Source organism: Neopelma chrysocephalum, unplaced genomic scaffold (assembly GCF_003984885.1).
Source record: "Neopelma chrysocephalum unplaced genomic scaffold, ASM398488v2 Primary Assembly neopelma1_279, whole genome shotgun sequence".
NCBI lineage: Eukaryota > Metazoa > Chordata > Aves > Passeriformes > Pipridae > Neopelma > Neopelma chrysocephalum.
In genome coordinates, this window is record NW_020897941.1 from 156,201 (window position 1) to 184,006 (window position 27,806).

General features: G+C 53.5%; 1 protein-coding gene and 1 long non-coding RNA gene across 3 annotated transcripts in view; both read left to right on the forward strand.

Annotated features, from left to right (window-relative positions):
• The window catches only part of LOC113977911, a 2,178-nt gene extending 293 nt beyond the window's left edge, over positions 1-1,885 (forward strand). The window contains exon 2 of the long non-coding RNA XR_003537439.1: positions 361-1,885. This is a non-coding gene — a long non-coding RNA (uncharacterized LOC113977911). The remainder of the gene's footprint in view (positions 1-360) is intronic.
• A 9,818-nt stretch (positions 1,886-11,703) lies between these two features.
• On the forward strand, positions 11,704-27,762 carry COMP (cartilage oligomeric matrix protein). 2 transcript variants are annotated; one of them, XM_027704450.1, is made up of 20 exons: positions 11,704-11,981; positions 13,455-13,523; positions 13,936-14,021; positions 15,376-15,427; positions 17,513-17,685; positions 18,889-19,026; positions 19,913-19,990; positions 20,585-20,749; positions 22,180-22,284; positions 22,425-22,532; positions 23,288-23,447; positions 24,156-24,274; positions 24,631-24,683; positions 25,038-25,231; positions 25,520-25,698; positions 25,875-25,923; positions 26,145-26,341; positions 26,459-26,631; positions 26,904-27,043; positions 27,202-27,762. In XM_027704450.1, exons 1-20 carry the CDS (start codon positions 11,825-11,827, stop codon positions 27,246-27,248), a joined length of 2,442 nt encoding a protein of 813 aa, XP_027560251.1. In that variant the 5' UTR covers positions 11,704-11,824; the 3' UTR covers positions 27,249-27,762. The 2 variants fall into 2 exon arrangements, with proteins under 2 accessions (XP_027560251.1, XP_027560252.1); XM_027704451.1 differs by lacking the exon at positions 13,455-13,523 and having other exon boundaries at positions 11,707-11,981.
• Positions 27,763-27,806: the final 44 nt, after the last annotated feature.

Below are 27,806 nucleotides of genomic sequence, written 5' to 3' on the forward strand. Positions count from 1 at the left end.
GAGTGTTCCCTGTGATCCCAAAGGGGTCCCCATGATCCCAGAGTGATTCCTGTGGTCCCAGAGGGATCCCTATGATCCCAGAGGGGTCCCCATGATCCCAGAGTGATCCCTGTGGTCCCAGAGTGATCCCTGTTATCCCAGGGGGGTCCCATGATCACAGAGTTATCCCTGTGGTCCCAGAGTGGTCCCCATGATCCCAGAGGGGTCCCGTGATCCCAGAGTGATTCCTGTGATCCCAGAGGGGCCCTGTGATCCCAGAGTGATCCCTGTGATCCCAAAGAGGTCCCCATGATCCCAGGGGGGTCCCTGTGGTCCCAGAGTGGTCCCCACGATCCCAGAGGGGCCCCTGTTATCCCAGAGTGATCCTGAGCTGTTCCCTTGGGGCTCAAACCAACACCAGTGAAATCCTTCATCCTCCTCCTTGCCTGATGGGGCCAAAAGGCTGCGACAAACCCGGGGATGTTGTTCCTGTGGACTCAATGACTTGATGACCAGCAGGAAACATCGAAATTGCCCCATAAAAACTGTGTGTTGGTGGAGTTTTTAATTTGTAGGATGACTCGTGGTGCTGCAATCGCTCTGAACCGATGGCTCGCCCTCAGGGTGGGGTGAAGGGTGAAGGAATAACCCTTTGACATATAATTCTGAACAAATTCCCACTAATTCAGCCATAAATAGCTGAAGGCCTGATCAACTTTGTAGAAACCTGCACGTTTTGTCCTTTTTTTAATCCCGTTTGTTCCCTATCCCACCAGAGGCCACCACGAACCTCAGCTGGGGGGGAAAAAACAAACAAAACCAAAAAAAAACAGAAAGAGGAAGAAAGCAAAGCAATGGAAGGGGCACCTGCAGCTCTGAATGGCCAAAGCTCCCGTTTCACGAGGAGATTCAGAAGTGGAACTTGGATCCCTCCAGAAACAACTTCTCCTCCCGCTGCGTCGGGAGCGACTCCCGGAGCCAGGGAATGATCTCAGGCCGCTGAGATCAGATTCTGCTGAGTGTGTGCAGGGTTAGGCATGATGTTCCTTGCCCTTTCCAGAGAAGTTCTCCCCCTCTCCAAACCGTGCCTTGAGGTTTGATTTTCCTCGGGAAGCCTTGGCCCTTCTTCTGCTGCCTCGGCATCTCCGCCTTGGCCTTTGCCGTCCCCGTTTATCCACCTGAGGCCTGGGGTTCCTGGAATTGCCTGCGCTTTTCCTGGAAGAAGCGTCGCAGGGGCGGAATGGCTTGTGCAGGAGGCCTTCAAAAGGGCTGAGAAGGTGTCCAGGAGGCACAGAGGCAGCTGGAGTTTGGATTCCACCCTCCCGAGGGGGTGTTTTCTGGTCTCCGGGAACCGCTCGCGCCCGACGTGCCCTGGCTGGAGGGGGAAGGTTGATGGAAGATCCTGCCGTGCTGTGCTGGCCAAAATTGGGCTTTGTGGAAGGAACATTCCAAAAAAAAAAATTAAAAAAAAAATGCAGAGGCTCAAACTCCTCATTTCCATGGGGGGATTAAAATGACTTCATCACCACCGGGCTCGAGTTGTACCCTCACAACCTTTGGGTGGGAAGAGCAGTTCAGGTGAATCAAGGGCTGACTTTAGGCCTTTTTGCACAGGCCACGATCCTGAAAAATATCGGGAAAAACCAGCAGCTTTGCTCTCGTGGCTGTTTTTCAGCTTTGGGCGGGTGGGGTCGGGAGGAGGGTTTGCCAGAACTCTCCAGAGCCAGTTCGTTCCTCCTGTGAGATCTCTGGGGCTGATATTTTCTTGAAAACTCCAGAGGTTTGGATTAGTCTCCAGCCCCCATCGTTCTGGAGGGCTTCCCACCCCTTGTGAGCCTGTACACGCCGTTTTTCCATTTCTCTGGGGGCGATTAAAAAATAAAAATAAATAAAATATCCCCAAAAAACAAACCCTCAGCCTGGATGATGCTGAATTTTCCTCTGAGTTCATAAGTGATGTGCAAAGAAGCACCATTTTTGGACAGGCAGTCAGTGATCTGTAATGTCTCAAAGCTTAGAAAATAACACATGTGGGTGAGGAGAGACGGGCGATAAGATGAGCTGAGGGTCAGGAGAACGGGGGGGGTTTGGGAGCCAGGGGCTTCCACAAGCCATGAGGTTGGTGAGAGGAGCAGTTCTGCAAGTGCAGCTGTTTAATTTAACCCCTTTAATTAATTGTTTTGACTTGCCCCCCCTCAATAACCTTCTCTCAGCGCCGTGGGAGCTGCAGCTCAGATCTGAGTGGGGAGACCCTTGGCATGAGAAGAGCTGGGTGTTCAATGCTGTTCCCCAAAAGGGCTCTGATTTCTGCTTGAAAATTCATCTCCTTGTTGGAGAAGGTCCCTCCTGCTCCTGAGGAGGGTCCCTGTCCCTCCCCACCCCCAGATGTGGGCCCTGGGAACATCCCTGTCTGTTCATCCCCGTGCCAGCCCCAGTTATCCCGGACAGAAAGCCTCTGGAATGCCTCAGGCAAACCCTGGGAGGGGGACACGGAGGTCCTGGAGGAGCTGGAAGCCTTTTGTGGTCAAGTTTTTTTGGGAATTGTTCATGAGGGCAGTCAAGGCAGTCTCCAGGAAGAAGGTTTAGTCTTGTTTCCTTGAGGTCTAAGATCAGTTTTAGGAGGGGATAAGCAAAAAAAAGGTTGAGGCAAAGCTCTGCTCTCCCACTCCCATAAGAGAAGGGAAGGTTTTGATGGAATGCTAAGACTCTGTTATGATAAGAAACCCATTTTCTTATTCAGGATCTTCATTTTACATCTGGATTACGAGAGCACTTTAGAGAACAACCTTGACAATCTGCTGGTGCTTCCTTTATCCCTCTGTTCTTTGTGCCCTCTGTGAATCCCCTGATTCTACAGCAGCTGAAGAAACCCTGGAGAATTTTCATTGTCATTCACAAAGGCTTTTCCCCCCCGTTTCCCTTGTACAAGAAAAAGACATATTTCCTCACACAAGTGTTAAATGACTCGTATTAAAACTTAATTTAAGAGTGCAGCCTCTTCCTGAGATGAGACAGAGAGTATCACACTTGGTCATGGATTTCTTCTCCCCCCTTTCTTTGTCCCATTGGAAGAGCTGAGTTTGGAGAAAGGGGGATTATTCACAGAGTGATCGATCCTTTCTTCCTCTTTGTACAAGTTAAATCTAATTTCCAGCAGGGAAAAAAGCTTCATGTCTCCTGCCAACAGCTGGCTGCCAAGCTCATTTTTACAGAGCACCTCTTTGATCACCGTTGTCCTGAAAAGACCTGATTGCTCAGGGCTGGTTTTGCTTAATTCCAGCTGTTAAAATCCCCCTGGATATCTTCTTTTTGGGTTTTTTTTTCATGTCAGCAGTGGAGCTAATTACTAGGGAGAGGGCAACTGGGAGGGGAAAAACAGCCCCTGTTTCAGCCAGTGAGAGGAAGTGCCCAGAGAACTGTCATTAATCTCGAATCAACACTTATTTAAAGGCTGTGGCTTTTTTGCTGTGTGTGTTCGGGAGCCCTGAGCAGGTTTGCTTAATATAACCCATGGCATGGAAAACCTGCCGGCGTTCCCTCGAGATTCCCAGAGAAAGGGAGGCTCTGTGGCCTGCCTGAGCTGCTGGGGAAGGCATCTCACCACTTCACACGTGGGCTGTGGAGCCCAGAGTCTCCCTGTGGCTCCTTGGGATGCGCCCACAGAAAGCCCAGCTCTGTCTCCCGTGGATGGAGGCCCCATTCCTTGGCTATCCATAAAAACACGAGGTTTTCCCTGGAGCCCCAAGCCAAATATTCCCCTTTTTGCCTGCCCTGTGTTGTGGGTTTGGCTGCATTCTCTGTCTCAGAGGTGTCAGTGTTCTGGGGGTGTTAGGTGGGAATATCATCAAGATCTTGGGGATGCTCCTGGCTGAAAGGAACCATACTGGGTCTGTTTTCCAAGCTGGATGTCCCAGGGCTGGAGGTCTGTGCCAGCTGGTGGCCAGTTTGAGGCCAACAAACCCTCCTGTGGGCAGTCCCTGTGTCTGTGGCACAGAAATGTCATTATTCCTGCCCAGGACGTGCGTCTCTGTGGGGCTGCTGGACCCAGCTGGGGCTGGAGATTCCCTCAGCTCTGGGTTCTGCCTGTCCAGGGGTCAGTGCCAGATGTTCCTTGGGAGTTAATAAGCCTTGGGACACGTTCAAACCCGAGTCAATGCTCCCTAAGAGAGGTCCCAAAGGCTATTAAAGCGTGGACGTGCTGTCTGCCCACCTACACGTGTGATCTCAGAGCCCCGAGCACTTCCAGTCCCGGCTGCAAGGAGCCAATTCCTGTTTACACTCCTCCTGGAGACCCCTGGATTGCAGAATCAGGAGGTTTGACCACAGGGATCGATTGTACACATCATTTAGGGGGAAAAGAAGTGCCAGTCTGCTTGGAAAAGCTTTTGTTTTTAAGCTTTGCCATCCCGGAGAGAGTTTTGGGAAGTGACTTCGGTGCCGAGGGGAGGGCAGGCAGGGAATCTGTGTTATTGTCATTATGGCTCTGGGAGGTGTTTTTTAGGAGCAAAATCCAAAAAAAGGGAGGCCACAGCCAAAGCCCTTTTACTGGGAAAACCTGCCTGGTCCGAACATTAATGACAATCCCAATAATAATTCCCAGCAAGCCATGATGGCTTAACCATCACAGTTTGCATCTCTCGTGGTCAAAACAGCCTTTTTTTTTTTTCCAGTACAATTCCAGTGAATTATTCCCAGTTTCCTCAATGTCTGGGCTCCTGCTGGCTCCTGGAGCAAGAGGAGCTCATTGTTGCAAAAGGAGCTTTAACCCAGCGCTGGAAATCTTTATTGTCTCCGATAGAAAAAGGGCATGAGCAGCAAAGGAAAAAATGTGCAACGTTTCCTGCGAGGTTTTAACGACCCTCCTGGGTGTGGGATTACGACACCACACGGGCTGGGGAATATCTTGGAGCAGGGTGATGGTGGGGAGAGGGAGCTCTGGCAGCATTTCCACCCCCAGCTGTCAGGATCGTGCTGGGGAGGGTGGCAAAGACTGGGACGGAGCTCTTCCCACTGGTTGGACATGATTTGTCTTCACCAGCCCTCCAAGGGCTGCTGTGGGGGCTGTGGGACCTTCCACTGGCCCCCTGCCCTGGGTTCTGCACAGGCCATATTAGTTCCAGGTGTCCCGGTTCTCCTCGTGCTGACACAACAGCTCAGGCATCTTGGAAGGGCTGGGAGCACCAGTGGGGGACCCAGGAGGGTGGTGAGACCTTTCCAGAGGCAGAAAGAAGGTGATCAGAGCTCAGCAAAGCACGGGGAGGTTCTGGACCATGTTTGAAATAAAGGGGCAACGTCCAGGGTGATCCTTGTCCCAGGTAGGCTTTGGACCTGTGTTGTGGCTTTGTCACCAGTCTCATCTGCTGCTGTTCCTGAGGAGGCTCCCTGGATGGAGCTACAGGTGACCAAATCCCCCTGGAGAGTGCCTGGGAGCCTCATCCTGCTTCCTGCTGCTCTCCGGGTGCTGAAGCTCAGGATCACCCCCCTTCTCACTGTGCACTCAGACACTCCTTATTTCAGAGAATCAGGGAATCCCAGGCTGGTTCCATCCAGTTCCATGAGCAGGGACACCTTCCACTCTCCCAGTTTGCTCCAACCTGGCCTTGGGCACTTCCAGGGATGGGGCAGCCACAGCTTCTCTGGGAATTCCATCCCAGTGTCTCCCCACCCTCACAGTCGATAATTTCCTCCCAATATCCCACCTAAACCTCCTCTCTGTCAGTTTAGTGCCCATTTGTTGCTGGACTAGAGTTGTTAGAGATAAAATAGAGCTATTTTCTCCTCCTGGAGAAGTCCAGCTCCTCTCTCTGATGCTCCTCAGAGTTCCTACATCCTTTTCCCAGCCCACGGGGGTGGAATCTGCCACTTCCAGCAGGATCAGCCACTTCAGGCTGCCCAGACAATATGGACTATCACTTATTTCAGATGAATGTGCAGATCCTCTTCTTTTTTGAGCGTCTTTCCCTGCCAGTGCTTGTGAATGAAGCTTCCCCTCCTCTGGAGGAGGGAGGTGGTTTAGTTATTCCGGTGCTGGCAGGAGCTTCGCCCTTCCAGGCTCGACTGACCCGTGTGGTGTGACCAGCACGGGCTGCTGAGCCTCTGAGGGACTCAGAGAGGCTGGAGAGGGGGTTTTTTAATCCCCAGGAGTGAAATGGGGCAGGAAAAAGTGAGTTACTGGGCTGGTTGTCCTGGTGGGAGTCTCATTAATGAGAGAGAGGAAGAGGGAAAAGCCTCGTGGGGCAGGAGCTGCTGCTGTTTCTTGCTCGTGGTTTCCTGGAATCATGGAATGGTTCGGGTTGGAAGGGACCTTAAAAACCATCCAGTTCCACCCCCTGTCATGGGCAGGGACACTTTCCACTCTCCCAGGTTGCTCCAACCTGGCCTTGGGCACTTCCAGAGATGAGGCAGCCGCAGCTTCTCTGGGAATTCCATCCCAGCCCCTCCCCACCCTCACAGGGAGGAATTCCTTCCCAATATCCCATCTAAACCCACTCTCTGTCAGTTTGAAGCCATTCCCTGTGTCCTGGCACTCCAGGCCCTTGTCCAAAGTCTCTCTCCATGTTCCTTGTCAGCCCCTTCAGGTCCTGGAAGGCCCCAATCAGGTCACCCCGAAGCTTCTCTTCTCCAGGCTGAACAATCCCAGTTCTCCAGCCTTTCCTCCTCCTGGCAGAGCTGCTCCATGAATTCGGTGACTTCCAAACCTCCACAGCTTATTAAATGTGCCTTAATTGTGTTTGCCATTCAACACTGGAAAACCCCTCTTGGGTCATGCTGGTCCTGGGGACTGTTTCTGGTCGTGGGGCGGGAGCCGAGGGTAAAACAAAGAGTTGGAGTCTGTTCTTGGCTCATCGGTGTCTTTTTGGTGGGATTCCTCCCTCAGACTTTGGGAGGCACCTCTGGGCCCTCTCTCAGAGAGGTTTTGCAGCTATTTTTGGGCACTGACACGACGGTGTTCGTGTTTTGTTGTGTTCAGAGAACAAAACTCCGAGGGAACATTCAGGGTGAGACCGAGAGTTCCCTCAAAATTCAGCTTTTCGTGCACAGAAAGTGTCGAAATCGTCAGATCTCTGATAGTTTTGGAGGAATAGGCAGCAAAGTGGGATCTGCTGGAATTCTAATCTCACCTGAAGGAAGGTCTCAGTGCCTGGGGTGTCAGGAAGTGGCTTCCTCCTGGGAAATGTCCCTGTCACAAGGTGCCAGTGGTTGTGTTGGTGTCCTCGTGGCCCCGGGGTTGTGCCGCTGCCACAGCGAGTCATGTGGCTTTTATTTTCATTTATTTTAGGCTTTGGTGAACACGAATCAAATCCCATTAACTGGGGAAGAAAAACAGCAAGAGGAATAAATGCTAAACCCAGCAAAGTGCACGATGGAGCCACGTCCAGCCTCGACTCCCCCTCGCTGCAGTTTGCCACTGATTAAATTAAGATTAAAAACCAAAACCAACAACATTAAAATTATTTATAAAAAGTCCTCAGTGCCCTGATCTCCTGAGGAATTCAGAGCCAGAGACATAACCCAGACTGCAACAAGCTGTAACTCCTCAGACATGCAGCAAACCACAGCCTAGGATGGATTTATTCCATGGATGGAGGGGAGGGGGCCCTTCTTCCCATTGACTGCTGGATTTATTTGGAATATTTGCACCACTCTGGGTGTTTGTATCCAATGAGGAATCTGCCTTTCCTGCCTGTGCTGTTGTTTCACACTGTTTAGTTCCTCCCTGAGTGTTGTTGCTCCGAGTGGATCCTTTGGAATCCTGTTTTGTCGGGATTGTGTTTTAGCAACGGATATTTGTGCACAACCCAGCCGTAAAAAATGGTGGTTTGCAGATTTCTGGGAACAGGGATTTTGTTTTGTCTGGAAGAGCACAGAGGTAGGACAAGGATGAGGCCCCCAACTCCAGTGTCTGGTTCTTTTCCCAGGGTGTGTTTTGGGAATCTGCACACAGGTCAAACAGTAGCATCCAAAGGAAACGGGACTGAGCAGGAATTGCTGTGGAATTCTGGTTCCTCTGGGGGGTTTCTTGTTGACCTGCTCCTGGATGAACTGGGTCAGGTTGGTCCAACTCCAGTTCGTAGAATCGTGGAGTGGTTTGGGTTGGAAGGAGCTTAAATCCCATCCCATCCCATCCCATTCCACCCCATCCCATCCCATCATATCCCATCCCATCCCATCCCATCCCATCCCATCCCATTCTATCCCATCCCATCCCATCCTATCCCATCCCATCCCATCCCATCCCACCCCATCCCATCCCACCCCATCCCATTACATTCCATCCCATCCCATCTCATCTCATCCCATCCCATCCCATCCATCCCATCCATCCCATCCCATCCCATCCCATCTCATCCCATCCCACCCCATCCCACCCCATCCCACCCCATCTCATCCCATCCCATCCCATCCCACCTCCCCCTATCCCAGGTTGCTCCAGCCTGGCCTTGGACACTCCCAGGGATGGGAAGGGAATGGGGAAGAGGAGCCTTTGTGAAGAGCCATTTCCCTGGAAAAGGAGATGCTTTTTTGGGAATCTTTCCTTGTATCTTTTCCATCCTTTGATTTCCCACAATCACAGACCCCTCGTGAAAATCCCCTCACGTCCCATCTCACGGGGCGTAGATGTTTTTTTCCACTTATTTTTAGAACTTGACCTTCCAAGCCTGAAAAATAACTTTTTTTTCCTTCTTTCTGACTCTTGTCCTTCGCTTGGCAGAGACCAGTTAAAAAAAAACACACACAGAGAGATGGAAAATATTTCGACTTTTAAAACCAGCGAGACCTTTTCTTCTCCTTGTTTGTTTGTGCCCTGCTCTCGTTTGTGATGTCAGCTCCAGGCAGGGGAAAAAGGTGGAACAAGACTGGCACTGCCCAGGGGCAAAACCACCTTCCCACCCAAGCCCAAATAAACATTATTTGCTCCTCATTTTGTATTTTAAATCATTAAACATTCAATAATTGTGCTGACCAACAGATAATAACGAGTTCAGGTGCATCAGCTCACGAATTTATCCTTTTTAAACAGGCACAAGAATAACCAAGCCATGACCAGACACTTCCTGTGTGTTAAGAGAGTGATTTAAGGGATTTCCAGCCCTCCCATCTGCCTTTAGAAAGGTAGAAAACGAAGCCAGGGAAAAATAAAGGTGGGAATGAGCTCACCCTGTGGAGCCACCGTGTCTTGCTCAGTCCAGGAAGCTCTGCAGGAACCAGCTACATCTGAATTTTAGACAGTTGTTTTGCTGCTGTCAGTGAACAAATCCATCCCAGAAGCTGCTGCAGCCTGAAAAAAAAATGTCTCTGGGTTTCCAGAAAGTAAAGAAAATGCCTTAATTCCTTTTAATGTCGAGACTTAATTCCTTTTAATGTCAATTATTTGAGTTCCTTCAGCCCATGGCCAAAAATAACCCCAAAGAAAATTATCTGACTCCTCAATAATATGGTTTCAATGAGTTAATTTAAGTTAAATAACAGAGCTATTAGAAAATATAGTGAATTTTCCCTGTCAGGTGATCACCAGTGTTATAAAATGAGATTCTGGGCAGCTGAAAGTGTTCAGGAAGGTGCTGAGCTTTGTGCAGGGGCAGCAGGACGACTCCTGATGGTCTCTGAGAGCTCTTCTTGAACACAAATCCCCCTCCCTCGCTGGCCTGGGGGGTCACAGCGTGTCACAAACCAACTTCACTGGTGCCAAAAATGGTTGTTTTTAGGCAGCCTGACACCTGTGCCCCAAAACCAGCAGGGTTTGGGCCCCTGAAAACCTAAAAACACTGAATTTACCTGGTTGGCTGAAGGCTGGGCTTCCAGGCAGCTTTTTTAATTGGGTGTTTGATTTTAAGGGTTTTTTCTAATTAGTTTTTTATGGGGTTTGTGTCCTGATACTTCGCTGAGTGGGCAGAAAACACCATTTCTGCTCATCCTTTGTTTTATTTTCCTTGCACTGAACAATTCATGGCTTGGGGAGAGGAGGAATCTGAGCAACCTGGACTGTGGAAGGTGTCAGGGCTTTGAGGTCCCTTCCAGCCCAACCCATTCCACGATCCCACGGTTCCTCTTTTCCCTGCATCCCTTCCTTTTGCAGGGGGAGGATTTTTCACTCCCATCCCTCCATGTGGACACACATTTTTTCCACACAACAGCCTGACCTGGGTTGTTTCTGAGGTGACCTCAGGGGTGCCCCTTTTCCAGCCTCCATTCCCTGGAAGTCACAGTCACAGTCACAGCTCTTCCTGGAGTTTTACGGCTTCTCCCCCGGTTGAAAAGCCAAAAAAAAACCCCAAAAACCAGATTTTTTTACTTTGGGGTTTTTTTTTCCCTTTATCAACGACCTTATCAGGCTTCTGGTGAAATGATGTGCTTTTCCCAGCTCTCCCCTGCCAGGACAGGGACTGATAGGCTTCCTTGGAAGCTCCAGGAATGAGAATATGGAAAGCCTGGATGCCTCTGGCTCCTCTTGACAGCAGCAGCTTCCAAGACAAGCTGGATGGACGTGATTTATCCCAGCTCAGGGTGAAGGATTCGCTCCCTGGGGGACGTGTGACGGGGCATTTGTCCTTCACTCCTCGTTTGTCGCTGGGAAATACGAATTATAAAGAAGATTTCCCAGGGCATCACTGGGAAAAACAATATCTCTTATCTTCAACAGTCAGCTGGAGGGGTTTGATTTGTCCAGAATGATGTTAAAACATGGGAATGTCTGCTCTGGGCTCCAGCTGAACCCCTGGAGCTCCCCACAAGTGTCAAACCATCCAGGCTGATTTCCCTTGCTGGGTATGACAGGAGGGGACAAATGTGCCACTGGGGTGTAAATGGTTTTATTTTCAGGATGAATCCACGTGCTGCACCATCCCTGTGGGATGAACCTGAGGATATTTAGTGTTCACTGCCCCAGGTCCCTCAGGGATGGGAAAGTTTTCCTGAGCACGGGAGGTCTGAGGTCAAAACAAGGGGAAAAACCCCAAATCTCTGTGTCCATATCCAAGAATTCTGATATTCCAGCACCTCAAAGACTGAGCTACTGTTTCCTGGGGCTTTCCTGTCCTGTCCCAGGGGGGTTGTGGGATCAACACACGATGGGTTTCACAACCCAAGGATTTCTCTGCTCTCCAGAATCTCTTTTCTTGCAGGTAACACTTTAACCTGCACCTTCCCTGAGGGAGATTTTCCTCTGGCAGCTTTTCTTTGGCTGCTCCTGGTGGATTTCTCACCTCCCTCTGTGTCTCCTGGTGGAAAATGCTGGATGGAGACTCTGCTGCAGACACAAAGAGCAGCAAAGCCTCCCTTCCTTCCCTTCCATCACCTCTGCACTTCATCCTTCCTTTGGGCAGGGAATAAAAAATCGGCCTGCGAGGATCTGCCCAATCCCTCCGAAATAGGATGTGGGAGCTCCCCTTTGGAGCTGGAAGATCAGTTAATAATTCTCCCTCAATTGTGAGCAGCGAAAGTGCCTTTGGGGAGTTCAAAAGAGCCTTTTCTGAAATCCTGGGCGAGCCCAGATGTCTCCTGTGAGCAGTTTTGGGGAGGAAAAAAATCTGTGAGGGATCCGGCTGGGAATCGTCCCGTCTGTCCCACGTCCGGGAAGAAGGAAGAAAAAACCCCCCCCCAAAAAAAAAAAAAGAGAACCCTTTTAATTCTGGAATTTTCTGACCTATTTTGGTCTTTAAAAAAAAAAAATTGTTAAAAAAAAATAAAAAAAAATTAAACTGCTGATGAGTTTCTCATCTTGTTTACTTTTGTAACGCTCTCCGCGGAGGAGCAGCCAAGGAATGACGTCCACCCTCGTCCAGCATCCGAGTAGGAACTTCAGAGGAAGGAATGCAGCTTCATAAATAGCAAACCACAGGCACTAATGGGGAGCAGAGGCAAACCTGCAGGTCCAGGACTCGCTGCAGGAGCAGCTCCTCCACCCACCCAGCCCCGAGAGCCCAAGATGATTCCAGCCCTGGCCGTCGTTTTCCTCCTCTGCCTCTCCTGTCCTTTCTCCTCCTGTCAGCAGAGAAGGATAGGTGAGTGTTTAAATCTGTTTTTTTGTGCTTTCCAGGCTCCTCTGGAGCAACACATTCCCTCTGTGTGTTGCAGGAGGAAGGGAATGCTTCGGGAATGTTTGGGGATTTGGGGGGTTTCGTAGGAAACTCGAGGCTTAACCCTGTGAATGCCCAGGCTCACATTTCCCCCCCAGTTTTTTATTTCCCCCAGAATTTTTTATTTATTTTTTTTTAAAGAGAAATATTTATCCTGGAAATTTTGTCGGGTTTTGTCGTGACCTGCAAGGGACACTTTGCATTAATCTGCATTTTTTATGTGATTTAAGTTAAAGAAAAAAACCAGATTGTACAGAATGTCCCGTCACAGGATCCGTGGATATTCTCTTTTCCTGTGCACATGGAGCTCAGGGAAGCCCTGAATTCTAGGAATGTAGAAGTTCCAGTCCTCCAGACGGGTTTTTTTTTTTTGAGGGGGAGAGTTCTGAGCTCAGAGAGGATCTGTGGGATCCATCAGAGCCACAGATCCAGGTGTGGGGACAGGAGAAGGATTCACAGCAATGGAAAAGTCTGCAAAGGGCAGAGATTTCCTTTGGAGTGGTTGAGTCATTATGGTGAATTTGCATTTTAAACCCCCCCCAAACTTTGATTTCGAATTCCCTCTTGCCACCAGGGATGGAAAATCCTTCCCAGGAATAACAGAAGCTGCCCCGAAGCCTTTCAGGCAGAGTTGAGCCAAAACCTCTGTTTGAAGTTACAAATCCTGTGCAAACTCCTTGCTTTCAGTAAATTAAGAAACATGCCTTTAATTCAGCCTTTCTGTCTAAGAATGGCACGTTTGTGGGGCTTCCAAAGTCAGTTCCCAAGCCAAAAAGTGTTGGAGAGGTTACAAATACTCACCAAGTCCTTTTGGTTCCCTGCAGGGAAGACCCACGAGGTTTTCAGGTTTGTCCCAGGAGAATGAGGCAGTTTTACTAAATCAGTGGCCTGGGCTCCCAGCTGCCTTTGGAGCTGGAAAATTCCCTGTGCTCAGGGATTGCAGACCCCAAATTCCAGCTGATTTCCCCCCCTGTTTGTGGGAGATATTCCCATTTCTGTAGGCAAGATGTGATTTATGTCCGAGGGTTGATCGCTCAAGCAAAAATTAGAGAAATGCTGGGAAAAAACTGGAGGGATGAGGTTGTGCATTCCCATGGACGGCCAGGAATTGGACAGTGGGATTGCAGGAGATAAACCTGAATGGAACTTTACATCCAATTATTTTTCAAATTGAGAGTTTTCTCACAAACCACGATGAGCTCTGTTCATCCACTCATCCCTGAGCCCAGCCTGGGCTTTAAACAGGACTCAGCAGGCCTGGAATCCAGCAGAGGGGAGGGAAATTCCTGTTCAGCTGCCCCGGGTGCCCCTGTGAGGTGTTGTGTGTCCCGTGCCCGGGCGGGGTGTTCCGATGTTTCCATGGATGATGAGCACATGTGTCCCTTTGTATCCCCAAAGATCCCACACGGCACTTTGAAAGGAAAGAACCCGCCTTCAGCAAGAAACCCCTCAGTGCCACGGCAGCAGGTGAGGCAGCAGCTGATGTGCCCCTTTCCCATTCCAGGGGGAATGGGAAGCACATCTGGGAGAGACCCAGCGACGGGCTCGGCCCTTCCCGGCGGCTCCCGCGGCACCGAGTCCTTCATTTGCTTCCTTTGGCAGCAAATCCTTCCCAAGTGTGAACTGCAGGGCCTGTGCCAGGGGAACAGCTCCCAGGGCCCTTCCCTCCCTCCCTCCCTCCCTTCCAGTGCTGCTGATTGTCACGTTATCAAAGCAAATTCCACCCGTTAGCCCAGTCCAGGCTTTCTTGATTCCAGCAAAACTCCTTCCAGGAACCGGCAGAGGCCGGGGCGGAATCTGCATCTTGGATGCTGAGTTGTTGCCATCAGGTGGTTGGTACAGCTTTGTCTGCTTTTTCCCAACGCTCTGGGGTTTTTAGGAGGTGAAGTTGGGCCAGAAATGCTGGAAGAGATGAGAGAAACCAACCGTGTGCTGATGGAGGTCCGGGAGCTGTTGAAGCAGCAGGTGGGTGAGAAAGGGACCTGATTCCTGGTGTTCTGCAGGAAAGAGATCTTGGAATCTGCTCTGGAGTTGGGGAGCTGCTCCTGAGGTGGAATGAGGAATAGATTATTGTGCTAAACCACAGCTGAGGTGGTGTCCCAGCAGGTCTGGAACTCCGGAGGCAAAGCTTGGAAAAACTCCGAGTTGGAGAAAAAAAAACTTAAAGAACTTAAGTTGGAAAAAACCTTAAGTCGGGAAAACTTAGGTTGAAAAAATTAGGCTGAAAAACTTAGGTTGAAAAACTTAGGTTGAAAAAATTAGGCTGAAAAACTTAGGTTGAAAAGCTTGGGCTGAAAAACTTAACTTGGGAAAAGCTGGAGGTTCCTGTGAATTCCAAGGGCTGTGTCTGCTGGAACCCGGCAAACACGGGCAGGGAACCTTCCACCAGGGACATGCTGGAAAAATAAGTCACTTTTCCCTTGGTTTTGTGGGCTCGGGGAATCAGTGGAGAGTCCAAACCTGGAAGGTGGAGGAGATCCTTGAGCCACCCATCGGGGTCCTGTTAAGGGAAGTCCTGTGGAGTCTAAACCAGCTCCGTGTTCCCTCTTCCCTCCTGTTGTTTTAATCCTTGTTGGCTCCCAGGAGGTTGGAGCCTCTTGGGTGCTTGGATCTCTTCCCATCCCAAGGAGGAGATGGTGTTTTGCCTGCTCAGCTCTTCCCAGCGTAGAAAAAAGGTTCCATTCTGCCAGGGTTCTTCCCAGTGGGAGCTGAGGGATTCCCGTGCCAGGGAACTGGAATGGCAGCACAGACTGGGAGGCCTCTAATCCACAAAAACATCTGCTGCCCTGAGCTCCTCTCACATTCCAGGCTGCTGCATAAATACCCACTGTTTACTGGGAATCAGGTCAGACACAGCTCCTGGCACCTCCAGCAATGATTTCCAATGTTCCCTTCCAGCTGCTTCTCCCTGAGCAGCTCTTCTGTTTGTACTTTCCCTCTTCCACCAGTTTATTTTATTTTATTTTATTTTATTTTATTTGTTTTATTTTGTTTTGTTTTAGTTTAGTTTAGTTTAGTTTAGTTTAGTTTAGTTTAGTTTTATTTTACTTTATCTTATCTTATTTTATTTTATTTTATTTTACTTTATTTTATATTATTTTATTTTATTTTATTTTTAATCCACAGTCCTTCTCTCAACAACACCCTCACACAGGGACACAACCCAGCCCAGCTCCCAGAGGGAGCAGCAGTAGCCTTTGGGGTGGGAATTACTGTCTTTGGGACTCCTGGGCAGGCTCAGACCCCCCTGTTTGCTGGCACTGGGGCTCTTGGTTTGCCTGGGACCTTGGGCTGAGTGGTGGCTCTTGTTCCCTTCCAGATCAAGGAGATAACATTCCTGAAGAACACGGTCATGGAGTGCGACGCCTGCGGTGAGTTCCTGAGCTGACCCCTCTGCTCCTCCAAACCCTCCTGCGCCCTTTGTGTCCAAACAGGCAGCAAAATGCCACCTGGGACCACCTCCCCAAAGGAGTCACAGTTATCCCGAGGTGTCAGGGGGAGAACTCAGTATTTGGGATGCTTTTGGTGCTCCCTGCGCTTCCCGGGGCTCCAGGGCAGCTGGAGATGAGACCCCTTGGCAGGAGCAGCTTCAAAAAGCTTCAAACCCCCGGGAATGCACAGGATCATGGAATGGTTTGGGTTGGAAGGGACCTTAAGGATCATCTTGTTTTAACCCCCTGCCCTGGGCAGGGACACTTTCCACTCTCCCAGGTTGCTCCAACCCGGCCTTGGGCACTTCCAGGGATGGGGCAGCCACAGCTTCTCTGGGAAATCCATTCCAGCCCCTCTCCACCCTCACAGGGAGGAATTCCTTCCCAAGATCCCATCTCTCCCTGCCCTCTGGCAGTTTGAAGCCATTCCCTGTGTCCTGTCCCTCCATCCCTTGTCCAAAGTCTCTCTCCATGTTCCTTGTAGCTCCTTCAGGTCCTGCAAGGCCACAATCAGGTCACCCCAAAGCTTCTCTCCTCCAGGCTGAATGATCCCAATTCTCCAGCCTTTCCTCCCAGCAGAGCTGCTCCAGCCCTTTTACCATCTTTGTTCCTGCTCTGGACTCTCTCCAGCAGCTCCACATCCCTCCTGTGCTGGATCCCTCTGAGCTGGATGGACTTATCCCAGTGGGGTCTCACCTGAGGGGGCAGAGGGGCAGAACCCCCCCCTCCCCTGCTGCCCCTGCTGGGGATGATCCCGGGATTTGGGGCTTTCTGGGCTCTGAGCACACGTTGCCAGGTCGTGTCCATCCCTCATCCCCCAAATCCTTCTCCCAGGGCTGCTCTCCCCCCCTTCCCCCCACCAGCTTTTCCCTCTTTGTCCCTGCCAGGAGCTCTGGGGGTGGCTCTGCGCTCCTGGGAATGCCCTGGGCATCCCCTGGGATGGATCCTGAGCTCCAAGTGGAAGAGAACATCCCCCCCAAGAGGCCCTGCCCTGCTATTCCTCCCATCCCAGCGCTGCCACCATCCAGGCAGGGAGGTGCTTTACAGGGAATTCGGGAAACGGGATCATGAATTTCCCGCTATAAATCGTGCCCTCTGCTCCCCGGTAACGGTGTTTTCCCCCGGCTGGAGCTCACCCCGGCGGGTCTGGCTCGCAGGAAGCTCCCAGAGCTGCTCTGTTATTCCCCAGCACGCTCAGAGGGTGGAGCAAGAGCCGTTCCTGCACTTGGAGGGATTGTGCTTCTGCTGGAAAAGAGATTAACCAAAGCTTCTGGGACAGAAACACATTCATCCCCTGCAATTGCTTTAATAATTTGCTCATAAAACTGTCCTGAACTTTCTCTCTGTTACTCCATTTCTGCCTCCCTCGCTCGCTGTTCTGCTTTCTGGGTGTCCTCCTGTGCTCCCTCCTGCAGGGTTTGAGCCCTGAACAGCATCACTGAGAGGCTTCTCTCTTATTTCTCACAAAGAGAAGCGTGAGCAGGGGAGATCTTTTCCTCTTTTTAGTGAAGATTTTGCTGCTGGCAGAGTGTCATTTGTCGTTTTATTTCAGGGGTTTTTTTATGTTGAGTTTTCGAGTCGGAGAAAATGGGAGCAAAAAGTGTCCTTGGCCCCGTGGCCTCGGCTCTGGACTGGGAGGTAAGGCTTTGGAAGTGTCCAAGGCCAGGCTGGATGGGGCTTGGAGCAACCTGGTCCAGGTGGGAGCAACCTGGAAGGTGTCCCTGCCCACGGCAGGGGGTGGGATGGGACGAGCTTTGATGTCCTTCCAACCCATTCCATGATTCTGCGACTCCCGTGGCTTCTGATTTCCTTTTTCTCTGCTCTGAGTCAGAAATCTTTAAGGTCCCTTCCAACCTAAGCCACGATTCCATGATTTTGATCCATTCCCAAAGCAGGAGCTGCAGCTGCTCGTCCCTCGGGAAGGGCGGGCGGGGATGTTCCGTGTGTGGATGTTCCGTGTGTGTGGAGCTCTGGGACACTCCTGAGGCCTCTGGTTCCATCCTTAACATCCCCCTTGTCCCCCAGGGATGCGCCCGGAGGTGACAGGTCCCGTCATCACCGTGACACAGTTCAACAGGTGCCTCCCAAATCCCTGTTTCCCGGGAGTGCCCTGCACCGAGACCGGCTCCGGCTTCCGCTGCGGGCCCTGTCCCCCCGGATATTCCGGGAATGGGACCCACTGCACCGACATCAACGAGGTAAAAAATGGGCTGGGAGTCACAGAACCACCTCAGTTTTTCTCAGGGTGTCACAGGTTTGTCCTGTGGTTTGAAGGAGAAGCCTCTCAGCTCCTCCGGGAGCTGAAATTCCAGCGGAAATTCAGGGTTCTGGGTCTCCCCCTCCCCAAGGTCCGTGGGGGGGGTTTATAGCCAGGTCAGCTTGGAATTTCTTTCTCCACCAAGATAAATCCTTTGGTTTGTGCCACACAGGAAGGTGAGTTGGGAAGGCCAGAGCAGCCTCCTCCGGCCTCACAATCCTCTGAGCTGATGAGTTGTTGGAGATAAGATTTATTATGTGTGGAATGGAACCAAATCCTTCCCGAACAGTCCTGGAAACAGCAAATCTCACCACACTGCTTGGATTGCTTTATTTCTGCCCTTAAATCAAACCTTGCTGGGCAGATCCTGTGTGGGGTTTTGTTTTTTTTTTTAGGAATTGTGGCATTCCATCAAGTTTAGGCTCTGTGTGTAGGCAAAGCTCTGCTCATTAATTCCATGTGTCCATAGGACTCTCGTGGTTCCCAAACCATATTCCTAAGCTCCTTGATTATTCCACCAGGCAGAGCCATCTCATCTCTGCTGCATTTCCATTTAAAAACCCGCTGAAGGGCCGATGAGAGATTTCTGGGATTGATGATAATCTGGTAGTCCAAAATATGGGGACCGCTGTATTCATGGGACCCATCTGCCAGTGCAGAGAGGAAGAATTCGGGGAAAACAATGAAGTGTGGGAGAAAATGGAGCATTCACAACAATTTTGGAGAGGCAGTTCCTTCCCAGAGTGGTAAACAAACAACTGCCTTGGAGTGTTACAGGTTTGTCTCGTGGTTTATGAGGAAAAGTCTTGCGGTTCCTCCGGGAGCTCAAATTCCACAGTGTAAGGAATTGTCCAGTCCTCTGGGCTCAGAGGATTCCAGGAAGGGAAGAGTGAAGCCAGGACAGCCCCTGCCCAGGTGACTGATGCCACCTGAGGAGGATCAGTCCCTAAAGTTGCTCTGTTTGACTTTGCCTGCACGAATTTTTGGGGGGGGGAACAACCGAGGTGGGGAAAAGCCGCTTTTTCCGGCGGAGCTCCCGCGCGTTTCTGCCTCGCTCTTTAGACCTGAAAAACCCCCAGGAGCTGGACCTGCCCCAGCTTTTGGAGCCTCCTCCCAGCCCTGCCCACCCTCTCTCTTGTTTCAGTGCAACGCAAACCCCTGCTTCCCGAAAGTCCAGTGCATTAACACCAACCCCGGCTTCCGCTGCGACCCCTGCCCGCCCGGCTTCACCGGGCAGCTGCTCCAGGGGGTGGGACTGGCCTATGCCAGGGCCAACAAACAGGTAAGACTCAGGAACCCCCCCTGTGCCCCCTGGGAAGTCGGGCACTCTCTCCCCTCTGTCGCTGCCATCCACGAGGAACGGGAGGGAAGCGCAGGATGACGCTCCGGGTGAACGGATTCGTCCCCGGGAGGGCGGGGAGGGCCTGGGATGGAATTCCCAGAGGAGCTGTGGCTGCCCCATCCCTGGAAGCATCCAAGGCCAGGTTGGATGGAGCTCTGAGCAGCCTGGGCTAGGGGAAAAGGGTCTTTAAGGGCTTTAAGGTGCCTTCCAGTCCAGCCTGGTGTGTGATTCCGTGATCCCACACATTGGTGGGAAGACGGATGCAGGGAGAGGAGAGACGTGCCCAGGATGTCCTGACACCTCAGCCCCAAAGCCACCTGCCCTCCAAGGCCTTCCCTGAGGCTGGACAGAACATTCTGTGGCTGTGACAGCCAGGCTTTCCTCGTGTGTCCCTTCCTGCTGGGACACAGAAGAGCTCATGCAGCTGCTGCCACCCCCCTTCCCAGCTTCCCTGACAGCTCCTGACGGGTTGGAGTCAAAAATCTGACAGCTTGGGATGGAGCACAGGAGCACATTGTCCCCCTCAGGGGTGCTCGTGGGTTGGGAGCCATTTCTGCTCCATGGATCCCCTGCTATCCCTCCACAGGGAGGATATTCTGGCAGCAAAGTGATTTTTCCCTCTCTGGAGAGGGGGGAAGCAGCTTGCCCGGGGTCAGGAGCGTTGCTGGGATCTGCCTCGAGCTGGTCAGGAGGAAAACTTGCTAGCCCTGGGCTAGTAAGGTGTGCCAGGGCTTTGCTTCTGCTCCTGGTCGCGCCCAAATCCCGGGATGTGCCGTGGGGGCTGCTCAGGAGGGAATTTAACGGGTGTTTGGTTCTTCCCGGGCAGGTTTGCACCGACATCAACGAGTGTGAGACCGGGGCTGCCACCAACTGTGTCCCAAATTCCATCTGCATCAACACCCGGGTGAGTGCTCGGGGACACGGAGCTGCTCCCAGGGCTGGAGCTGCTCCCAGGGCTGGAGCCCCTCTGCTCCGGAGCCAGGCTGGGAGAGTTGGGATTCTCCAATCCGGGGAAGGGAAGGCTCCGGGGAGAACCTCAGAGCCCCTTCCAGGGCCTGAAGGGGCTCCAGGAGAGCTGAAGAGGGACTGGGGACAAGGGATGGAGGGACAGGACACAGGGAATGACTTCCCACTGCCAGAGGGCAGGGATACATGGGATAGATGGGATAGATGGGATATTGGGAAGGAATTCCTCCCTGGGAGGGTGGGGAGGGGCTGGGATGGATTTCCCAGAGAAGCTGTGGCTGCCCCATCCCTGGGAGTGTCCAAGGCCAGGTCGGAGCAACCTGGGATAGTGGGAGGTGTCCCTGCCCGTGGAACTGGATGAGCTTTAAGGTCCCTTCCCACCCAAACCAGTCTGGAATTCCACGATTCCACGACATCCCCGGATCTCCCTCGTGGATCTCCCTTCCCAGGCCTTGGGGCCTCGGTTCCCTGGGACAGTGCAGGGGCCGAGGGAGGGCTGTGGAAGTCAACTCCTCATTTGCTTTTCCCGCAGGGATCCTACAAGTGCGGGGCCTGCAAGCCGGGCTTTGTGGGGGATCAGGTGAGCGGCTGCCGCAGCCAGAGCCAGACAGGGCGGCGCTGCCCCAACGGGGAGATCAGCCCCTGCCACGAGAAGGCCGAGTGCATCGTGGAGAGGGACGGATCCCTGTCCTGCCAGGTGAGGGCTGGGCCCTGGGGTTGGGCTCTGTGTGAACCCCAAGTTTGGGATCTGTCTGACCCCCCCAGGTTTGTGGTCTGTCTGACCCCCCAAGTTTGGGATCTGTCTGACCCCCCAGGTTTGGGGTCTGTCTGATGCCCCAAGGTTGGGATCTGACACCAACCTTCCCAAGGCTGGGCTCTGGTTCAACCCTCCCTGAGTTTGGGGTCAGGTCCAATCCTGCCACGATTGGGGTCTGGCCCAACCCCACTGCAGTTGGGGTCTGGTTCATCCCTCCCTGGGATTGGGGTCTGGTCCCAACTCCCCTGGGATTGGGGTCTAGTCTGGCCCTCCTGAGGTTCTGGTCTGGTCCCAACTGGGGTCTGGTCTGGCCCTCCTGAGGTTGGGGTCTGGTCCCAGTTGGGGTCTGGTCTGGCCCTCCTGAGGTTGAGGTCTGGTCTGACCCCCCTGAATTCGGGGGCAGGTCCATCTCTCCCCGAGGTTGGGGTCTGCTCCGACGCCCTCACGACTGGGGTCTCATCCCACCTTCCAGCAATGGGGGTCTGGTCCCACCCTCCTGAGATTGGGGTCGTGTCCAACCCTCCTGTAATTGGGATCTGGTCCCACCCTCCTGAGATTGGGGTCGGGTCCAACCCTCCTGTAATTGGGGTCTGGTCCCACCCTCCCGTGGTTGGGGTCTGCTCACACCCCCTCCAGTTGGGGTCTGGTCCAACCCTCTCGCAGCCGGGATCTGATCCCAACCTCCCCCGTGCCTGGGATCTGATCCCAACCTCCCCAAAATTCGGGGCTGGTTCCACCCTCCTGTGGGGTCTGGTCCATCCATCCCCGAGACTGGGGGTCTGGTCCCAACCTCCTCTGTGCCTGGGATCTGATCCCAACCTCCCCGAGGCTGGGATGTGCTCCCAACCCTCCCTGCCATCGGGGTCTGCCCCCTCTGCTCTCCCTCCCCTCGCTCTGCGGGGTCTGCCACTGCCCTCTCCTGGAGAACCCGCCTTCCCAAAACATCCCGGCCCTTCCCTGGCACCTGAGCCACAGCCACGGCTCTCCCAGCGCTCCCTGGAGAGCTCCTGGCACCTCCAGATCCAGCCCTGTTCGTTCGGGGGTTTGGTTTTGCCCGAAGCCCCGAAAATCTGGGGAATGTCGGGGAGCTGAGCAGGGTCAAGCCCCCCTTAGCAACCTCAGAGCCCAGTCCTGCTGCTGCCTCTGCCTTTACAGCCTCGGGAACAAGCAGAGGGCTTGGATCTGAGCTGTTTGAAAGGCTCTTTACACCGGAAACGCCCCTTCCAGGCGGTGTTTTCCCCGCGGGGCGTTTCGCGCCGGGATTTGCGGTGCTCGGTGCCGGTTCTCACGGAAAACCCCCTCGATTTTGGAGGGACGTGGCCATCGGGGGACCCCCCTGGGCCTCACGGGGTGTCTGTGCTGCCTTCCAGTGCCTGGTGGGGTGGGCAGGGAACGGCTACGTGTGCGGGAAGGACACGGACATCGACGGCGTCCCCGACGAGAAGCAGCGCTGCTCCGACAAGAAATGCCGCAAGGTGAGAGCGGCCCCGCCCGGATCGCTCGGGAAATCAGGGAATTCCGGGCCATTCCCAAGCGAGGGGAGGCCTGGGGTGCCGGGCAGGCCTTGGGGAATCAGGGTGAGTGGCATTCCCGGCATTTTGTGCTCTCCTTCCAGGACAACTGCATGACCGTCCCCAACTCCGGGCAGGAGGACGCGGACAGGGACGGGATCGGAGACGCCTGCGACGACGATGCCGACGGAGACGGGATTCCAAACGCCGAGGTTGGGGCTCTGGGGTCAGGCTCTGCCCCACCTGAAGGCACCCAGAGGTCCTGCAGAGCAGCAGCAGCACCTTTGATGTGAATTTGGGGAACGCCCAGGTCACAGCGTGACCTTTCGCTTTTAAATTTGGGCGTTCTCTGCTGCGTGGGGAGCAGGGACAGGACCCAGGGAATGGCTGGAACCGTGTCAGGGCAGGGTTAGGATGGATCTCAGGGAAAGGTTCTTCCCCCAGAGGCTGGTTGGGCACTGCCCAGGCTTCCCAGGGCAGTGGGCACAGCCCCAAGGCTGCCAGAGCTCCAGGAGGGTTTGGGTGATCCTCTGAGAGACAGGATCATCACATCCCTCAGAGGATCAATCCCACCCTGAGGGACAGGATCATCACATCCCTCAGAGAATCAATCCCACCCTGAGGGACAGGGTGGGATTGTTGGGGTGTCCTGGGCAGGGCCTGGAGTTGGACTGGATGATCTTTGTGGGTCCCTCCCAGCTCAGGCCATTCTGTGCTTCTGAAGGCTCTAAAAACCTGCGGAGAGCAGAGAACACCCCAGAGAACTGCAGGGCCTTCCCAAGCCCTGCTCCCCTGGGAATCAGGAGGGGGGCCTCCCGCTGCCATCAGGCCATCCCGGCATTCCCTGAGCAGGCAGTGGAGCGGGACAGAGGGCGGCAGGAGCGGCTGCGGGGAGCGGCAGCTGGTCCCAAACCTCAGCCCCGTGTTCCCACGTCCCCATGTCCCCCCATCCCCCGTGTCCCCGCAGGACAACTGTGTGTACACGCGGAACACGGACCAGCGCAACGCCGACAAGGACAACTTCGGGGACGCCTGTGACAACTGTCGGCAGGTGAAGAACAACGACCAGAAGGACATCGACGGCGACGGGAAGGGCGACGAGTGCGACGACGACATGGACGGGGACGGTGAGAGGGGCGGGAGACCCTCCCGGGAGGCTTTTATTTATTTATTTATTTATTTATTATCAGGGCTTGGGAAGGGACTTTCCTGCCTGGAAGAGGCGTCTTTTCCCTGAGGGGTTTTCGGGTGTTTCCTCCTCCTGCGTTCCAGGGAAACCCTCCCTGGTGGGAGAGAAGGATAAGTCCCTGCAGATAAGTCCTTTATCATCCCCACAGAGGGGTGAGAAAAGCCCTGAGAATGCCAGGGTGGGTGGCTTTCCCCAGGTCTAGTGTTTGAAATTAGTGTTCTTTAAGTCCAGTGTTCTCTAAGTCCAGTGTTCTCCCCTTTGGAAATAATTTTTCCTCCAGTCCTGCCACTGCCTGGAATTCCGGGGGTTACCTGTGTGTTATCTCAATCCACAGCATCTCTGCTGGGCCCTTCACACGGATCCTCCCAGGCCTTCAGAGGCCTCAGAACTAATTCCTGCTGGGATTCCAGCTCAGCTCTCGGCCACACCAGTGCCCTCCCAGTTCAGCCCTCGCAGGGTTTAAACGTCTCTCCCAGGGTGGTGCTCAGACCTCCACTGTGGGACAGTCTGGGGGGTGGTTTAGGACCTGCTGATCTCCTGAGGGAGGCCCTAAGGGACGTCCCTTAGAGCAGAACGTTCACAATCACTGAACTCGTTGCTTCATCACACGAGTTCACCTGTCCCGGATTTATTTTTTTTTCCCCAGGGATCAAAAACGTGATGGACAACTGCAGGAGAGTTCCTAACCCTGACCAAAGGGATGGGGATGGGGACGGTGTGGGAGATGCCTGTGACAGCTGCCCAACCCTCAGCAACCCAGACCAGGTACGGAACCTTCCCAGGTTTTGCCTTCCAGGTTCATTCTCCTCCCTCAAACCTGTGCCCGTGTCACCTGCCAGGGTGTGCCCTCCTGGGCGCTCACCCAGAGCACCCCTGGCACGTTTTGGTTGCCACCCTGTAGCACAAAAGGACGTTCCCTTGAGAGCAAACATCAGCTCAGAGAAGAAGTTTTGCACTCTGAGCTCTCCTTTCTCTCCCTGTTCATCCATGTTCAGCCACAGCAGTTTGTAAATCCTGCAGAAACCTTCCCCCCCTTCTCAGCTCTCCCTCTGTTCTCTCTCTTGCCTGTTCCTCCTCTTGATCTGTGGAAAATTGAAATTGTTCTTCCTTTATTTTGGCAGAAAGACACCGACCATGATCTGGTGGGAGATGTCTGTGACACCAACCAGGACAGGTGAGGCCTCGCTGCAAAAATCCCCCCTGTCTGTGTGGAATCCGGGGGGGGAAAGAGGGAGGAAAAGGGACAGCCTGGCTTGGCCTTATCCAGTAAAAAAGATTAAGAGGTTAAGAGAGGTGGAACTTTCTTCAGACCCCCCCAAAAAAGCAGCCAGTGGAAGGATGGATCACTCCCTGGGTTTCCCAGCGGGAATATTTCTGATCTATTTTGGGTGTAACCAACACCCCGAGGCTCCTTAAAGCTAAAACCACCGAGTCCTGCTGCTCTTCCCAGCTCCTGGGAAGGTTTTCCGTGCTTGTTCTGAAGCACCTGACAGTGGGTAACCTTTTTCCCTGCCCTTGTCTCCACCAGTGACGGGGACGGCCACCAGGATTCCCGGGATAACTGCCCCACAGTGCCCAACAGCTCCCAGGTGGACACGGACAACGACGGGGTGGGGGATGAGTGTGACGATGATGATGATGACGATGGAATCCCAGACGTGAAACCCCCGGGCCCCGACAACTGCAGGCTGGTCCCCAACCCCGGCCAGGAGGACTCGGATGGTAAGGGGATGGATTCTCCTGGAGACCCACAGGGATTCAGACCTGGGACAGGTTCAGATTCCATCAGGGTCAGGCCTGGGAAAGGTTCTCCTCCAGAAGTGTCTGTGGTTTGAGGGGTTTCTCTGCTCAGAGCAGGAAAAGCCTCCGGGTTTCTCTGCAGCTGCCTCGGAGCATCCCAGCGCTCCAAACCTCCCCCCGTGGAGCCTGGAACTCCAAACGGAGCAAACCTGGGTGCAAGGGGCAGGAGAGCCCATGGAGAGCTCCCTGATCCTCCTCTCGTGCTCCCAGGGGACGGCATAGGGAACCTGTGTGAGGACGACTTCGACAGGGACATGGTGATCGACAGGATCGACGTGTGCCCCGAGAACGCCGAGGTGACGCTGACGGACTTCAGGGCCTTCCAGACCGTGGTGTTGGACCCCGAGGGGGATGCACAGATTGACCCCAACTGGATCGTCCTCAACCAGGTAGGAGAGTGCCCCAGCACAGGTGGGAACGGCTGGGATAGAGTTTTCCTTGGAAGGTTCTGCAGGTTTTGTGGCGCCGTTCGACGGTTCCCGGATCGTGGAGTGCTGGTCACTGAGCAAGAGGGAGGTTAGTAGGTTTGGAACAGCACTAATGAGTCAACCTTCCTCTTCCTCAGGGCATGGAGATTGTCCAGACCATGAACAGCGATCCTGGCCTGGCTGTAGGTGAGGAATTCCCTTTGTCCCGTTGGAAAATCACCCCTCAGTGCAGCCCTGACGACTATTTCAGCCACAACTTAACGACTCCCTCCACCTCCTACAAAATACTTCGTGCAGTAAAGAAATCCTCAGATTTCACTGGGCAAAATCCATCCTCTGTCCTGAATCCATAAAAAAAAAAAAAAAAGGATCAGCCTTGGCACACAAAGGGGTTGTTCTCCCACCAGGTTACACGGCGTTCAACGGGGTGGACTTTGAGGGCACGTTCCACGTCAACACGGCCACGGACGACGACTACGCCGGGTTCATATTTGGGTACCAGGACAGCTCCAGCTTCTACGTGGTCATGTGGAAGCAGATGGAACAGACCTACTGGCAGGCAAACCCCTTCCGAGCAGTGGCAGAACCTGGAATTCAGCTGAAGGTAAAGAAACCACGGAGAACCAGCTCCACGGGGGATTTTTGTGCCCTTTTTGGGAGAAGCGGCTGTGGCCACTCCAGGCCTTCACCCACACACTGAGCAGCCTCTTCCCCACCCCAGGCAGTGAAGTCCAAAACAGGCCCAGGTGAGTACCTCCGGAATTCCCTCTGGCACACGGGAGACACCACTGACCAGGTCAAGCTGCTCTGGAAGGACCCTCGGAATGTCGGCTGGAAGGACAAGACATCCTATCGCTGGTTCCTGCAGCACCGGCCGCAGGTCGGGTACATCAGGTGAGGGGCTGCAGAGAACTCCCCCTGCTCAGCTCAGGGGGGGGTTGGACACAAAAGGGGGAGAGGAGGGACAGCATCCTCCTGAGAGCAAATTTCACAGGGAAAATCAGCCTCGTGGAATCCCAGAAGGGACCTTAAAGCTCATCCAGGGATGTGGGCAGGGACACCTCCCGCTATCCCGGGATGCTCCATCCTGGCCTTGGACGCCTCCAGGGGTGGGGCAGCCGCGTTGCCCGGGGAGGTCTCGTGTTCACAGCCCTGTTGTCCCCCAGGGCTCGTTTCTACGAGGGCCCCGAGGTCGTGGCAGACACCGGAGTGGTCCTGGACACCACCATGCGAGGGGGACGCCTCGGGGTCTTCTGCTTCTCCCAGGAGAACATCATCTGGTCCAACCTGCGCTACCGCTGCAACGGTGAGTTCCCAAAGCCCAGTAGGGACACTTGGGACGTTTTTCTTTCCAGTTGTTCCTTCATCCCGGGGCCACCCCCAAGCTGGGACATCCCCCAGCAGCTGCTCCTGTTTTCCACTGCTCTTCCTGCCCCTCATCCCTGCCTGCTTTCCTCTCCCCAGACACCATCCCCGAGGACTACGAGACCTTCCGAGTCCAGCAGGACTAACAGCTCCTCCATGGAGCCAGCCCATCCTGCTTCCCCGGACCCCGCTCCCGCTCTGGAATTCCGTAGGAAGAACCGTCGGCACGTCCTGCTGCGCCCTCACAGCACCTCCAGCACCTCTCCCTCGACAGCAACTCCCTTTTCATGCTACAAAGAACCCTCTGGGAAGGGCAGAGGGGAGACAGTGAGTGTGGCCCAGAAGCCTGAGCTGCTGCAGATCCCACTGGGAAAAGATCTGCTGGAAGCCCCCCCTGCAGCAGCTGGGATCGTTGGAGTGAGTTTAGCGTGGATGATCCCCAGGAATGATTTTCCCCACTCCGAGTGTGAATGAATGTTTGTTCTCCTTTTCAAGACCTGCTGCAAAGCAAAGCCAGCGCCAGCGCTGAGGAGGACACGGGGGAGCAGCCTCGGTACAAAGTTGCTCGTTAAAAATAATTAAAAAAGAAAAAAAAAAGCACTTTAAGGAGAGTATCTTTGTTCTGGGATGTTGGATAATAAATAACTAGATTCCTCCTTGGTCAGGTGTGTGTTCTTGTGCCTCTTCTGGAGGTTTTACCTCAC